This window comes from Plodia interpunctella, chromosome 5 (assembly GCF_027563975.2).
Source record: "Plodia interpunctella isolate USDA-ARS_2022_Savannah chromosome 5, ilPloInte3.2, whole genome shotgun sequence".
In the NCBI taxonomy this organism is placed as follows: Eukaryota; Metazoa; Arthropoda; class Insecta; order Lepidoptera; family Pyralidae; genus Plodia; species Plodia interpunctella.
In genome coordinates this window covers 3466718-3483949 of record NC_071298.1, presented here as the reverse complement: position 1 = coordinate 3483949, position 17232 = coordinate 3466718, and the positions used below count along the sequence as shown (strand labels likewise).

Below are 17232 nucleotides of genomic sequence, written 5' to 3'. Positions count from 1 at the left end.
TTGCCCCACTATCATGTGCAGGCCATTTCTTCGCCCAGAAATATATTGTTTCGGATTAACTTTCGCTATCTCGGTTCTTTCAGACGAATCTTTTACCTTTGAACTTTGTCAATCTCGGTCCTCGCTCAGCGGCCAAAGGTTCTTTGTGCCAACTTTACATAAGAATTAGACAGGTGATATGGTTTATATTTTCAAACGTAAAATTTTAGGAGCATGGAATGGACAATATTCGGGGCAAGTGATTTTATTTTAAAATTCTAAGTTGAAGAAAAAGAAAATTTAAATTATCCACAAGGAACGGAACGGAACGGATGACATCATCGGGGCACACCTAGCCACTAAGATAGATAGATAGATATGCCTACAACAGCTAGCTATTCATATTATTTTCATATCACGGATCATATTGATGACGTAGGCTCAATATAAAGATCAATATTTAGGTAGGTACTTCAAAATCTAGTTTAGAAAGTAATTTTCAGAACAAATATAGATATAGGTACAATCTCATACATGTTACATTGAAAGTTAAACGAAGCTTATAAAAAGACAAATATACCCGACAAAAATCTTATTTTCCACTCTGCAAAATTACTTTCATAAACAAATTTATTAGATCCCGTACAAGTCACGGAGGAATTTAATGAAAACAAAAAAAAAAACTGTTTTCAGCCTTTTGTTCAATATCTATTTGTGTTGTCTTACTGAGCACATTGTGAAAATTTTTGTAATAACTGAAATTTATTTTAAGTACCATAATCACCATCAGTAATTATTACATTAGATGAAAATAATTATTATTTTCATTAATAATGCGATCGTTAGACGAAAGTTTCAATAAGAGTATGAAGATTTATTAAGAATCCATATGAATCCACAATTAACATTAATAAAAATCATCTCTAGGTTGTCTATAGATGCGCTGGAGTGACGAACTTACCAAGTATAAAATAAAGAATGGTGCGATATAGCCCTAGGCGTGCTTCGTGGAAAGAGAGAAAGCACAAAAGACTTATAAATAAAAATATTTTTTGAAAAGTTCTTTATTATTAAAAATATAATCAGCATACATTAACATTCACTCAAGTTATCAGTCAACATTAGGCACGGGGTTTGTACTTACGTTCTAATTAATTCTAACTTCTTTATCAAAGTTACATGAAGGTGATCTTGGTCCGAACCTGGTTCACTTGCCACACATTGAGATTTTCATACTGCTCGATACAAGCGTCCACCTGTAACGGACAATTGGAGTTAAAAGTTCCACACGAACTGTTTAAGATTAGCGTGTAGGAGACATTTTTTTTTCTTAATCTAAATCTATTACTATTTCTACATCGCACTATATATTTTTTAGCAGTCCATCTCTTCTCTCGGGTAAAACTATAATAATACTGACCTGGTCAGGCTTGAAGCCCTTGTCGACGCAGCGCTCGATGACGTCGGCGATGTTGACGGTCTGACTGGCGCCCGCCAGCTCGCGCACGATCGCGAATATGCGGTCCAGTGGGGTTACACCTCTGTTGACACATCATTTGAGCAAATCTAGTTTACAAACTAACAAATAAAAGTATTTTGTTGCAGTATTTAATTATTTTTTTTTGTGGTATCCCCAGTCTACCTTTTAAGTACTTCTGCTGAGTCTACTGGAAGAGATATCATTGCGTAATTCATAAAAATATCAAAATATCGTGTTTGTTTTTTTTAAATACCTTTACAAATAATTTTTTTAACCAGTTAAATTCAGGCAAAATGAATGATATGTGTATGATAAAGATGTAATTTTACGAAAAATTAGTTTTATTTCTGAGAGAATTAACATATGAAAACGGACTTATGTTGTAAAAACATAGCATATAATAGTTAACTGGTTAGACAATTAAAACAAATGTACTCATATTTTCAACTAACAAATATAGATACTATAGAAATAATCACACAAACCTCTGAACATTTTCGTCCACGTGTTGCAGCGACTGCTTCGACATCTCGACGAGTCGGATCGCCTCCGACACGTCTTCCTTCTCTACCACGTCCGATAACCTACACAAGGACAAATAAATTTTAGAGAAGATTTTTGATTGGTAATTTTTAATCTCTCTATCATCCTCGCGAGTCCCTGGTATTATTTCGGCTTATTATGCTGAATTTTGCAAGCAAAAATATTTGCAAAAAAACATGAATAAATATAAATTGATGTTAAAATAAATTGAAGGTTTTACCGACTATGGGTACGCAGATACATAATACTGTTATAATAATGTATTGTCATCGGAACAGAAGCGACGTGTACGAAGGAATGAAGAAATTTTTGTTACCAAGTGATAAATTTTTGTTAAAAAATATTACTATGCCAGCTCCACACTTTCACCGAACACAGACACATGCCGACGTGAATGCGTGAACTTTGCTTAGCTAGCACGAATGCTTTTATTTGCCGCAAAGAAAAACGAGCAATGTATAGCAAATCTGCCAAAGGTTGGCAAACTGTTCGACAACAGTGTGGAGCTGGCATTAGTATTACCTCAGCCTGGCGAGAGCGGTGGACAGGCGCAGTATGGCGAGAAGGTTTCTGGCTGAAGTAAAAGTGACGTCACGCGCTGAGCGCGCCTCGCGACGCAGTTCCACGTACGATGCTGCAAGTTAAAGGTACCTCTCTTGACTAATATTCACTGAAGCGTCTTTAATTCTTCGTTCGTTCGATGTTCAAGTGTTTTCGAACGGTTCTAATGGTTGAGACGCCCGCCATAAGAACCTACTCGTGCAACACCAGTGTGTTTTCATTCGACCAACGATTCCTGCGGAGGAAAAACATCGCAAGGAAACCTGCACACTAACTGACAGTATTGTTTACTAGTATGTATGCGACTTTATTTTTATTTGGATCCCTTTGAAATTTCATGACGATTGTTTTAGTGGATAAAGCGTAGACTTTCGTTTTTATAATATTAAGTTTAGGATTAGGATACGTACAGACGATGTAGTCAGCCAGCGCTCTGGGCACGACAGGCTGCTTGCGCTTGCACAGCGTGACGTAGCGGCGCACCAGCCGCATGGGCAGCGCCGCGACGGCGCTCGGCGGCTGCTGCGAGTGCTGGTGCACGTACGCGATGTGCCGGGCCAGCTCCAGGTCCTTCTCTCTGCTCACCAGGTGATTATTTCAAAATAAATTAAAAACAGGACGGAGATGGTTGGCGTAGACGGAAGGAGGCCTATACCCAGCAGTGGGTCATGATAATGATGAAATTAAAAACAAAAAAATACAGTATACAATAAAAAATAGGCCAGTTGACTCTGTGGTGAGCTGTAAAAACCTTAAAAAATTCTTCTCTTCTCTTAGCTCTCTTATTAAACTAAAAAATAAACAATAAAATATAGGCCAGTTCTAGGTCACTTTCTCTGTTGGCCGGTAATAGAAAATGGTTAATAAATAAATTGTAAATAAATAAAAAATAGACCAGTTCTGTTGTCCACAAATTGAAAATAAAAAGAAAACACACAAAAATAATGTTCTGGATCCGTCTATTGGTGAAGTGTAAAAAAATATTTAATAAAAAAATATAAGATAAGAAAAAAAATTTACTTGGTTCAAAGGCTATCAATTGCTATCCAACGAGGAAACGCAGCTAGCGTTATGGGTACTTTTGAACCGGGTACAATTCGGGGTGGCATTTTTGATTGACTTTGCAATTATTTATGTTTTATTTTGTTTTATTATTTGTATTTTTAATAAATGAATACATATAAGTAAAAAAAAAATAGGTATCTGACACTCCATGGTTTGAATCGTAGTCAAATATTTACTAATAACCATTAAAATGTTAAACATTTTTTCGTTTATATCTTCATAATTTACGTACAAAATCCGTTTTCCTTGACATATTACAATAGTAATAATATTCTAAAGTAAGATACCTGCCTATAAGAAAACATCGCGTAAATATCAAATATGTGTGTTTCAATGCAAATGAGGAAGTGCAAAAAGATGTGAACAGATTCCCAGTAACGAATATTGAATGAGACATTGTCGTGTTCCTAGAACTTAATTCTGACAATTAAACCTAACGAGATGATTGAAGATTGTGTTAATTCGCAAAAAACAACAGCTAGATTACATGGATATCGTAATAGATTACGAGCCTATATATGTCATTAACTGTAATTATAACACGCCATTGGTATAACTTCTGTGCAAGTACTATCTTATTATCCGATTTATAGATTACTAGCACAGCGCCTTCACTATTTACTTCACTTTATAGACAGTACGTAGAACGGATAAGTTACCTGTTAGGCTTGTCCTGTATGAGCCAGAGTAGGTCGAACCTGGACAGCAACGCCGCGGGCAACTGTATGTTCTGCTCGATAGTGCGCTTCGGGTTGTAGCGGCCGTATGCAGGGTTGGCGGCCGCTAGGATCGACACCCGCGCGTTCAGGCATGTCATTATACCCGCCTGGGACAGATAAACAAATACGTTTCATTAGAAAAGAACTTTCAATTTGTTGTAAGATTTTACCTATTTTAGTGTATATGCGACCACTTGCCGCTGGATGGCGGTAGTCGTTAAATGAAATGAATGTAATTCGATGCCAGTATCGAACAATAACTCTCGATAAGTTAACCAATATTTGGATTTTCTCTTGTATTTGAATTGTTGTTCACACTTTTTGCCAAATTTCATGATTCTAGGTCAAAGGGTGTTGATTCCCATTGAAAATCAAACAAGTTTTTTTGACACCTAAAATCACAGCATAATCGCCGAGAAAATAGTATTCTCTCCTTTCAGCAAATAATGACACATTTACCTTAGCAATACTGATGGTCTGCTGCTCCATGACCTCGTGGATGGCCGTGCGATCATTTTCCGCCATTTTGTCGAACTCATCGATGCAGCACACGCCCTGGTCCGCCAGCACGAGAGCGCCGCCCTCCAACATCATTTCGCCCGTGAATGGGTCCTATAAATAAAAATATTGTATATAAGGCTATATTAACAGGACTTGTATAGTTGATGTTTCAACGACGCCATCGTCGCAGACAGGAGTATTTAAGTTATGGTTGGTGGTAGCTGGTCGATGCACACTACACTCACAGATCACTAGATAAACGAATTCATTAGAAAATTTTGCAATATATGATGTTGTCACAGTTTATGATAGCCAGCAATATCCATGTGAACTGTGATAACTGTAATGACGAGATGATTGTGTAATGAAAATCTAAAATAATAAATTCTAATATAAATCCTTTATCTAGTGGGGCACAATTTTATTATTTATGTATACTATTATTATAAAGAGGTAAGCGTTTGTGAGTTTGTATGTTTGAGGCGGGTAAGCTCCGAAATTGCCGAACCGATTTCAAAAAATCTTTCACCATTCGAAAGAATACATTATCCAAGATTGCTATAGACTATATTTTATATCAAAATTTCTCAATATATCCATGAGAGCGAATATATATATATATATATATATAGTTTTGCCATCAAGCCAAATCAGACACTTGTTTCCAAAGTGTCACAGACAAAAAATGTATCACAAATGTCACAAATGTTGGATTCAAAAAGCGTTTTAGTTATACCTACTTTAATGAGACAAAAAATACTAAATGTTAGTATAAATAAAATTGATCAATTAAAGTGACATTTGATTGTCGTATAAATGCTTTTATACACAGGCAACTAGTCTGTCGAGCAAATGATGAAAACAAATAAGGGTGCCTGTCTACTGTTCGCTGACAACATTGGTTATCATTCTTGACATTCCATTTGGTATTGCAATAGAAAAAAAATTAACAAAAATCAGTTTTCTTCACTTTCTTAACAGATTACTAACTATAATTCGTTTTTTCATTTCTGTACGGAATTGTAAAATTGTGATGGTGGCGCTAGTGTGCGTGTGTGTTGCCTGACCTTGAGCACGGCAGCCGTGAGGCCGACGCCCGAGGAGCCGCGGCCCGTGGTGTACTGGGAGCGCGGCGCGAGGCGGTCGATGTAGTTCAGCAGCTGGGACTTGGCCACGCCGGGGTCGCCCATCAAGCAGATGTTGATGTTGCCGCGGATCTTCATGCCGTTCGGCCGCCTGGGGAATGTTACATAATATGTGCTCGTCCAAATCGAAAGGGACCTTATGGTGGCTAGCATTTAGTTTTCTTTATAGCTTGTAGTTTTGTATTGGAACAACGGCAAACACCTAAGTGCTAGCCGCCATAACATTCCTTTTGATTTGGACGACCACATATAGTAAATAACTCCATATCCGAGTAACTGAACTGCTTCAGCAATATATGCTAATATGTTTATTTGTTACTGGTAACCTGTCCCGGTTTCGCTCGGGTAAAACCATAACACCTAAACCTTTCTCAGAAAAATCGTACAAAAATCCATTAGGTAGTTCTTTTTTTGTGAGGATTTTCCTTTAATTGGCTTATGACTATCTTCATGTATATTTAGAATTTTATTTAAAGAGTTGATCTAAAATGAATGACAAAATACAAATAATTGATGACTAACTTGTCCACTCCTCCGACCAACAACAGCAGTAGCGCTTTCTTCACGTCCTCGTGCCCATAGATCTCGGGCGCCAAGCTGCGGGCCATGCGGGAGTACAGATCCTCATCAGCCAGCTCCGCCAGCTCCTCTTCGGTCAACGCCTCGGCCAAGTCGTTTTCGTCGTTTTGGTTTAGGCAGGTCACACCCTGGATATAAGATTTATTATTTTTTGTATTTTATTTACTTTAGTTTCACTTTCAGTATAGCAATGTATTTAAAAGTATGAGTGTAATATTTTTGGCTAGTGTAAACGAAAACGTGTAGAGCTAATGGCATGTTTATTCTATAAATGTTTTGTAATGAACTTTTCTGTTCTTTTTGAACATTTCACAACCACATAAAAGTGGCAAGATTACGTCACGGCAGCACAGTGTAACATACATGCGCCTCGAGGTAGGTGTCGGAGAGCAGGCCCTGCGCGATCTGGCGGAAGCCGACGCTGAGCAGCGGCAGGAACACGCCCGCCACCGCCACGTGGTCCCCGGGCTGCGCGCGGCGGCTGCGCTCTCCGCGGCAGTACACGGACAGCTGTCGCGGGATGTGGCCCACCGGGACCTGGTCCGACTGGAATGGAAGACAGGTGTTAATAGGGAAGTGTGCACTGTGCAGGCAACACTCACGATTTTACATAAAGGTTGATGATTGCCCGGTTGGTTCAAGTCAGGAATCAGGGAGGGAATTTTAAGGTAAACTTTTTTGTGAACTCCAAATTTCCAAGTATCTTTGTCGTAAACTCTACACAAAACAATCAGAGAGAATTATTAGAAAAATCTGTATTTCTTTCTACAAATTCTATATATTACTGGCAAGGTATGGACCCTGGCCATCATGTCATTCCTTATCAAACCCTTTCAAAATCACTGTAAGTGTCCACTAAACTAACTACACCAAACTAACATAACTAATCAGTTTGTCTGCTCACATGCTCCTGGATCTTCAGCTCCTGGAACTTCTGGAACCTAGAGCCCCTCGTCTGCAGGTGCAGTTGTCCAGCAGTCTTGTTGAGCCGACACTCGTCCGCGGAGCAGGCGGGCGGCGGCGTGAACTGCAGCGACCGCACGGGCTGGTACGTCTCCGCTCCGCAGGCGCTGCACGAGTATGTCGCTACTACCAGCAGGGGCTTCACATCGGTGCAGCGGGTCACAATACCTGGATGTTGTATTTACATAATATAGAATACACCTGATCTTAATTGATATGTATTAAGATAGCCTACATGTATACAATAGGAATCTTAATGACAATTCCAAATTATCAAGAAGACACACATATATATATATATATATACATACATCTAAAGCAAGAGAATTTAATTTTACAGAAAATTTGTTGTGCATATTCAGAAACATAAAATTAAATTTAGCCTGATGTCTCACCTCTAACAGTCACAAGTTTGCCTATATGTTCTGCTCTGACTTCTCTGATTGGCACCGATTTTGATGTAGACATGTCCTTGAAATACACCTCGCTAAAATCGAAAATACTTGTTGAAATGCATTAGAAAATACATAACCTATCCCAAATTACAATTAATATAAAAATTAATTAAAAATTACTCTCTTAACTCAATACTCAGCTTTTATTTAATAATGTTTATAGCACATCTTTACAGATAATATAGGTTAAACTTGATGCGAATGCTAATTTATTATTTATAATAATTTCATTTATTGATTACATTTCCTATATTCTGTTTATCATTGGATAATGTGTGAATATTGTTAATGAAGTTAAGATTCAAACTGCACTGATTGGGAATATTGTGAATAAAACAAGTGTTGTATGTGCAAGTAAGCATTGCAACTGATTTAATAGACTGAAGATTGTATTCTAAATGGGAGATTAAGTGTATAGATATACCTAACTATGTATGAATCAAAGGCAATTAGACAGCTTTAGTAACAAGAAATGTGTGTGTAAATAATACTTTCAGTGTACTTTTGCATTGGAATATATATTAAAAAGTACACACTAATTAGAGTTATACCAATAATTCTACAAACTAAAAATAATTTTATTTATTTATGTTTGCTTACAATCTGCGGATCAATTCTGGAGGGTATCTGTTCCTGGGGTCTCGCATCTCTCCAGGAATCCTGTGGTTCCGTGCCTCCAGCATTATTCTATGCTCAATATAAACATCTAGTGCATCTTTTGCGGCCACCTGCAAACCATTGGAACAATTGTTTAACTTCAACATTCCCAAAAGGATGTTACCTCCAAGATTATTAACCCTTTAAACGCCATAGACACCTTTAGGTCTCCGTTGGAAACAATCATGAAACGCCAATGACTTTGTTGTAAGATTTTCTAACATATTGCCATTTAAGATATATGACACCTTGGCGTTCAAAGGTTTAATAAATTATAACACAACAAAATAAAAATAAAGTAAATGATAACTAATCTGATAAATAATAAAAATAAATGAAAAAAGTGCTATACATATATCCATATTTTATAAGAGTCTTGCCATTTAAAAAAATATTTTAAAAAATGCCTGCTTCTGTAGCTTGAGACATATTTTTAACTAACTGAACTTTAATTAAACTTACTTACCTCCCTATGTTTATATTCAGGCAGCATTTCATACACCACATCTGAGACCATGTTGGTGTAGCGGCGAGTGTTTTGTTTCACTGCTTCTGCTAACTCTTCATTCGCTTCATGAAGATCATCCAATTCCACAGTAAAAGCAATCTGATAGTAGATAACAAAAATATTTATTAATATGACAAGTATTTGTTTACTTAGAATATCTTAAAAGTTGGAAGTTTATATGTACCTGTTCCCTATGAGCAACTCGAGTAAGCTGCTCTGCATATTTGAAATTCTTATGTCCTTCATCATCAGTTTGGCAAAAATCAATGAAGAAATTCTTGAAGGTCTCTGTAACGAAGAATAAAAACAAAGAACTGTAAAGTTAACCTCTACATAGCCGATAAAGACTTCGAGTAAAAACTTCAATTTTAGGCAACCTTTGTCAGCAGCATAATCACGCATCGCCATTTTGAGATAGTATAATGTTGTATTTAACTAATAACAAGTAATGTAACAACACAAAACAATAAATAAAAACAAAAACGCTGACCGACCACAATCGCAACGGAAATGACAGAAATGGCGCCAAAATGGGCATTGGTTTCGTGATCGTGCATGACATTTCTAGCAATGACATATGGCATAATATATGTCCGTATGACATCTGTCTTTTTAGGAAGTAACTAAACAGGTTGGCATTTATATCTTTGCCTACATCTTTTTTATAATTTAAAAACATATAGATATAGGTAGTCGAATACTTTCGCGCCAAACGAAATGTCATGTTTAGGAAATGGATGAATGATTTCTTGTTTATTTTTATTATATAGTATTATAAAAATCTTCCTTATTTGAAGCTAATAAATCATTGAAACCTGAAAATGGCAGACTCTCTGGGTGAGTAGTATTGTGTACTTAAATTCATAAGTTGTAATAGGTACCTCTAAAACCAATGCTTACCTGACACATGTTCGTTCATTTCAGCTGCTCAGAGATCTAAGCGCCAAAAAATTGATAAACACGGTCGATTGTCGGCTTTCGAGAAGTTGAAACAACTGAAAGGAAAAGGCGTTAAACATAAGTACAATGTTGACGACTTGGAGAATGTTTACGACACTGTGGACGAAAAAGAGTACACAGACAGGGTGCTCCAGCGTCAGGATGACGATTGGATTGAAGACGGTAAGTATCTTTTGTTTCTATAATATTTCAATCAAAACAAGTTGTTGTCATTGTAAAACCACCACTTCCACTACCTAAATTCTAAGCTTGTCTGTTACAATTTAGATAAATTTGTAATTTAGTCAGATAGTCGCCAACTTAATTATTTATTGCAATTATTTCTGCATAATCTATATTATTATATTTGTCATAGATGGTACAGGATATGTGGAAGATGGTCGTGAGATATTTGATGACGAAGATGAGATTGACGACACATATGTGGCCACCAACAACAAGGAGACAGGTAGAGGGCAGAAGAGGAAAGCTAGAGTTGCAGCCCCACCGTCATCTAAGGGCAATATAAGAAATCTTTTAGGATCAATGCCTACTAAAAAGAAAGAGGTAAGTATATAGAACCTGTTCTAGTTAAAAACATACATAATTAAGTTTTATTTTGATTATATTAATAATTAAATCCAACCCATTCTTCTGCAGACATGTATGTATAGACTTGCATTTTACTTGGGATATAGTTCACAAATAATTCTAGCATACAATTCATTTTAACTTGTTATTTAATTAATTTATGACTACAACAATTTATACCCTCTGAAAATTATATATCCTTTTTTTCATAGGATTTGAAAATATCAGAAGACAGCATTCTCTCAGACATAATATCGGACTTGGATGGCAGTGCCCCGTCCACTGCAGTCAAGCCAAAACCCCTGGTCACCAGGACCAATGCAGTGGAGTCTAGCAAGCGGGATGCTCAGAATTACTTCAAAAGTCTGGCTTCTGCTGTTAAGAAACCTACATCTGTGGGTTCTTTGAGCAATGGACAAGCAAAAACTGATATGAAATTCGAGGGAACTGTAAGTAATATTGATAATTTTATCAAACTTATTTTTTTTGTTGTCAACAAATACATTTGTTGAATGAAATGCTGTACTTAACAGTCATATAATACTTTAGCCAGTATTATATTTGTGTCAAATGCTATCTGTGGCATAAACTAATGTATTTTACATTTTTCTGTAGAATTCAATGGTACTCTGTTTAATTTAAATTATATTTTTACATTACAGGAAAAACCTACTATCACATCAAAAGAGCCACCTAAAGAAGACAAGAAACCTGTCATGAAGAAAACAGAGTGGAAAATAGATAAAGAAATAAAACAAGAACTTGAAGATGATTCTGCCACTCAAAATATTGAGGAATTCAGCACTCAAGATATGGACTTTGATGATAATGTTAGCAATGATACCCCTGAGGCTCGAAAAGACATTCCTGCTCCTGTACCTAAAACTGAAGTTAAAGATGAACCAATCAGTAACACCATAACAGATGTTGCTGATGAGTTTCTAAATGATGATTTTGAGATCTTTCCAGCCAAAAAGGAGTCACCTAAAGAATTGAAACCTTTGACAAGTACATGGAGTGACCAAGTAGGAGACCAACAAGTACAAGCCACTGTGCTTAGTGATGGTCAACTTCCCCTTCATACAAATGAGGATGGGGAGAAGGTCCTAAGGTTTTACTGGCTGGATGCCTGGGAAGACAGGTTTGTGAAGCCAGGAGTGGTGTACCTGTTTGGGAAGGTGTATGCTAAGCCTGGTGACAAAAAGGCGGGCTGTTTGTCCTGCTGTCTCGTGATAAAGAATGTTACGAGACAGATGTTTTTGCTTCCTAGGGAGTATGTGAGTATTTGATTGTCCATTTTAAACTTATATACCTTTTAAAACATTTTACTTAGCAAGCATTTTCATACAAAATCCAGACAGACTTTAACAGCAGCTATTCAAAAATAAACTGCATCATTCCTACAGATAAAGGAATGCACAATTATATCTTACTGGACCTATAATTTTTTTTAACATAGCATTTAATGTTTACTTTGACAGAAACTAGACCCAGTGACTCTAGAAAGCACAGACCAGGAGGTGACCATGATGGACCTATACGAAGAGTTCAACAGCTCGGTAGCCAGTGAGCTAGGCCTCAAGGAGTTCAAGTCTCGGAAGGTCACCAAGAACTACTGCTTCAACCTGCCCGATATACCTGCGCAGTGTGACTATCTTGAAATCAAATATTCTGTAAGTCTATTATTTTTTCTCTTTATTAATCAACACAAAGATATTCAATTAAGAGTCATCAAGTTTTGTAAAATCTTGTCTCTTGTAGAATCTCCATTTAGACGTAAATAACGAAGCAATGATTGTGTGAGAGTCAAGAAAATCTTTGCTTCAGTCTAAAAAAAATCTTTACGCCCCTTTAATAAATGCTGCCAATATTTCGCGTATTATTATTCATCTTATACTAGCTTTTGCCCGCGGCTTGCCCGCGCCCACGGGAACAGTCACTTTTCCCACCCTATGTCCTTCTCCGTACTTCAAATTATATGTATGCAAAATTTCAAAAAGATTGGTCGAGTAAATAAAGCGTAAAGAGGCAAACTTATTTTCACATTTATAATATTAGTTAGGATATGAACAAGAAACACGCGAAAAATGAATTTACGCCATGGAAACATGGCTTCGATTTTAGTTTCTACATAGACAGGTCGTTTCTTGCGCACACAAAACATGCCATAAACGAGACAAGTTACTGCATCTATGTATGTATACAGAAATAAAAATATTGTTCGAAATATCTATTCCAGGCATCATTCCCACCACCACCAGCCGGCAAGAAGTACCTGTCATTCTCACACATATTCGGCACGAACACATCGTCCCTAGAAACATTCCTACTGGACAGGAAAATCAAAGGGCCTTGCTGGCTCGAAGTCAAGTACCCCGAGAATGTGCAGGCCAAGGTAACATTTACATGCTATAGGAAAGTGTCTACCACCATTTAGTAAATCGAACCGCTAGCGGTAAAATCATTATTTCTTGTTCGTCCTATAGTGTCAGAATAACATTATTTCTTATCTAATCGGGTAGTGGCAGTATATTCATTTTTATTAAACGGCCACTGGTGGTAGACTAGACACTTCCTAATTTTTAATATATGTGTAAACAAACCTCCATGTATTTATTTACTATATCTGTACCCGCAAGAAAAGGTACATTGCAAATGTGCAGACCCTCGGTGACACTTCAGTTGTTATAGCTAATATAGCAGTTGTGCGTATGTGGACGTGTTAATACTTCAAGCTGATTTATTCTATCACCTATCTACAAATTTGATATCACCAGAAATTTATATGGCATGTTTATCTTGTGATATTCTAGTATATGAGCTACTTTTCTATTGCTTTCAATAAGTCTCTTCAAACATTTTTTTAAATATGTATGTATTTCGTATCGACAATAAAGAGTTCATAAACAATTTGAAGGTATCGTGGTGCAAGTTGGAAGCGGCAGTGGAGAAGATGGAGCACATCAGCGTTATCAAGAATCATGTCGACGACCCGCCGCCTGTCGTCGTCGCTACTGTAAGTCATAAACTGGTCACACTAATACCACATCGACCTATCTGATTCCTACAGTCGAATTTCGAACGCTCCAGGCAGGGAAATCGTTAATAAAAGTAAAATAGATACAGACAGCTATTTTAACACTGGTAGCTCATCGCCTTTAGCAAGTACACTGTGCAAATACTTGATTTTGATAACGCAATTCGGAGACGTCGTGGTAAGGGTAAAGGCCTTGTTTCAGATAAATATGAGAACGATCACAGACCCAAAGACAAGGAAAGCTAAAATCCTAATGCTGAGCTGTTTGATCCACAACCAGTTTCCCATCAACAAGCCGCCGCCGAATCCTCCTTTTCAACAACATTTTTGTGGTAAGTATTTTTTGTTGAGTAATAAATAGTACCTTTGTAAGTACTTAGCATTCATTATTATTTTAATTTTATTCATATTTATTCTTAATAAAATTTGTTATTCTTGGTTACAGTCATGACAAAGTGCAATGAAATTTGGCCGTTGGATTTAAAACAAGCATTTGCTCAGTACAAAGCAACAAAGCTTACCAAATGCGATACAGAAAGAGAACTTCTCAACTGTTTCATGGTGCAGTTCTGGAAAGCCGATCCCGACTTAGTTGTGGGACACGACTTACCCGGATTCCAGCAGGACGTGTTGATTGGGAATATTTTAGACTTGCACATACCGAACTGGTCGAGATTAGGCAGGCTAAAGAGGTCAGTGACACCACAGAGGAAGTATGCGGCGAAAGACGCGTTTTTAGGACGCCTCGTTTGCGATATCAAAATATCTGCCATGGAACTCATCAGGGCGAGGAGTTTCGACCTCAACACGCTATGTGTCGACGTTTTAAAAATGCAAGATGGTGAACGCGTGGATGTTGCGATCGAAGACTTGCCTCGCTACTATGAAAACAGCAGAGATTTATTACAACTCGTTTCATTGAGCATGCAGGACACTTCTTATATATTGAAAATTATGTGCGAACTAAACGTCCTTCCACTAGCATTACAGATAACGCAAATAGCTGGCAATGTCATGTCCCGGACTCTGATGGGAGGCAGGTCTGAGAGAAACGAGTTTTTACTGCTCCATGCTTTCACGGAAAAGAATTTCATTGTACCAGACAAAGTGTATGGAAAGAAAACTGTAGTTCTTGACGATGAAAGTGAAGGGAATACTGAGAATGCGCCTAAAAAACAAGCCAAGAAAAAAGCAGCCTATTCTGGAGGCTTAGTACTCGACCCTAAAAAAGGATTCTATGACAAATTAATATTACTAATGGATTTCAATTCTCTATACCCAAGTATTATGCAGGAATACAATATCTGTTTTACTACAATTAAAAGGAAAAGCGCTGCGGCCACAGACGATGACATAGCTAATCTTGTATTACCTTCTCCTAATGCAGAGTTCGGAGTTCTCCCGACACAAATTCGGAAACTTGTCGAAAGCAGAAGAGAAGTGAAAAAATTGATGAAATCAGATTTACCTACGGAACAGTACATGCAGTACAACATTAGACAAATGGCTCTCAAACTTACCGCCAACTCCATGTATGGTTGCTTAGGTTTCACACACTCGAGGTTCTATGCCAAGCCGCTGGCGGCGCTGGTTACTATGAAAGGCAGAGAAATCCTAATGGATACCAAAGAAATCGTCCAAAAATTTAATTACGACGTTGTTTACGGCGACACCGACAGTTTGATGATCAACACCAACTGTTTGGACTATGATTCAGTGTTCAAAATCGGAAACGATTTGAAAAGGGAAATCAACAAGAAGTACAAGCAAATCGAATTGGATATCGATGGTGTGTTTAGATACCTGTTGTTACTAAAGAAGAAAAAATATGCGGCAGTGATCATAAACAAAAATAAGAACGGGGAATTTGTTTACACTCAAGAACACAAAGGGTTAGATATAGTGAGGAGAGACTGGTCTCAGTTGGCAGCCGAGGCCGGGAAATTTATTTTAAGCCAAATTCTTTCAGAACAATCAGCCGATGAGAGATTAGACAGTATTCAGACACATTTGAATAAATTAAAAGATGATTTAGTTAGTAATAAAATGCCACTCTCCATGTTAACTATAACCAAACAGCTAACCAAGCATCCCAATGAGTACGCAGATAAAAATTTACAACCACATGTCCAAGTGGCACTCAGACTCAACAGTAAAAATAGTAGAAGGTTCAAAAAGGGGGACATAGTGCCTTATATAATTTGTGATGATGGATCTGGCAAATCTGCTGTACAAAGGGCGTACCATATAGAGGAGTTGAAGAACTCTGAGGATTTGAAAGTAGACTACAACTATTACTTGGCGCATCAGCTACATCCCGTGATATCGAGAATATGCGAACCGATCGAGGGTATGGACCCCGCGCGGGTGGCCGACTGCCTCGGGCTGGACCCCTCCGGATACAAGCAGATTATGAAGCGGCGGGACGACAACACAGAAACTTACGAAGTGGAGAACGAGCACGAAAAATATAGACATTGTAAAGATTTCTCATTCGTGTGTGTTAACGAGGGTTGCAAAACGAAAAATAATATCAGAGAAACTTTCGTGAAGATTGATAAAGATAATGTGTGTTTCTTGGAACAGTGCCAGAATGAGAAGTGTGGGGTGAGGCCGATGGATTATTTAGCTTGCGTTCAGAATCAGCTGAGCGTGCTGCTGCGGAAGTACCACGCGGAGTACTACGCGGGCTGGGTGTCGTGCGAGGACCCGGCTTGCGGGCACCGCAGCCAACGCCTGCCGCAGACGTTCGCCGCCGGGTATCCACTGTGCCGACTCTGTGAAAAGGGAGTCATGTTCAGGGAATACACCGAGAAGGACTTGTATCTGCAGCTCAACTTCTTTATGTACCTGTTCGATCTCAGCAGAAGCGCCAATTCTAGTAAGTAATGCTTACACTTACCTAATTCATAATTTTCTATCTTCCAAGTATCGAATCATTTACCCATGGCATAAAAAAAAATTAAAGACTATAAAATTTTCATATAAATTAATCACCACATTGTAATAACCAAAATTTCTCCCTTATGTTATTGCGTTTTAGTAGTTTTATCTTCTCTTTCAGAAATAAAAGTATCTCCTCAACTGGCGTCATCACTGCAAGTTCTAAAAGAAACAGTAGAGGACTGGCTGGCGCAATCGGCGTATTCCATCATAAATCTGTCGAAGCTATTCAGATTCTTCTCCCTCGACCCCAAAGCCGGGAGCAGCAAAGTGAAACCGGAGCCGGTCGAGATTGATATACTGCCAGAGACTGAACAGATAGACGCCTTGTTAGAAATAGGGATGTATTAAAAGTATTCTATTATTTTTGTAAGTCATAACGTTAATTAGGTTTAGATCATGTTTTTACTATGTAACATTTGTTTATTATGCATTATTAAATATTTAAAATGTAACTACTTATTATTTTGCTCTGATAAATGGAACAATGGTAAAATATACATAGAGATTATATATCGAAGGATTTTGAGCGGACGTAGAAATAATATAGAGAAATTAATTCTTAGA

At 37.6% G+C, this 17232-nt stretch overlaps 2 protein-coding genes across 2 annotated transcripts; one reads left to right on the top strand and one right to left on the bottom strand.

Annotated features, from left to right (window-relative positions):
* Nucleotides 1–1028: 1028 nt before the first annotated feature.
* Mcm7 (Minichromosome maintenance 7) lies at nt 1029–9693 on the bottom strand. Its single transcript, XM_053745612.2, has 16 exons — nt 9533–9693; nt 9340–9443; nt 9114–9254; nt 8591–8718; nt 7931–8022; nt 7477–7703; nt 6936–7118; nt 6516–6700; nt 5916–6084; nt 4807–4959; nt 4288–4454; nt 2974–3140; nt 2525–2636; nt 1945–2043; nt 1400–1520; nt 1029–1235 (listed from the first exon to the last, which is right to left on the bottom strand). The coding sequence occupies exons 1-16, from the start codon at nt 9561–9563 to the stop codon at nt 1155–1157; spliced, it is 2160 nt and encodes a 719-aa protein (XP_053601587.1). The 5' UTR covers nt 9564–9693; the 3' UTR covers nt 1029–1154.
* Nucleotides 9694–9855: 162 nt separating this feature from the next.
* PolA1 (DNA polymerase alpha subunit 1) lies at nt 9856–17120 on the top strand. Its single transcript, XM_053745777.1, has 11 exons — nt 9856–9992; nt 10080–10277; nt 10471–10661; nt 10898–11134; nt 11348–11962; nt 12167–12358; nt 12925–13080; nt 13603–13701; nt 13925–14054; nt 14168–16603; nt 16787–17120. Exons 1-11 carry the CDS (start codon nt 9977–9979, stop codon nt 17014–17016), a joined length of 4500 nt encoding a protein of 1499 aa, XP_053601752.1. The 5' UTR covers nt 9856–9976; the 3' UTR covers nt 17017–17120.
* The last annotated feature ends 112 nt before the right edge of the window (nt 17121–17232 follow it).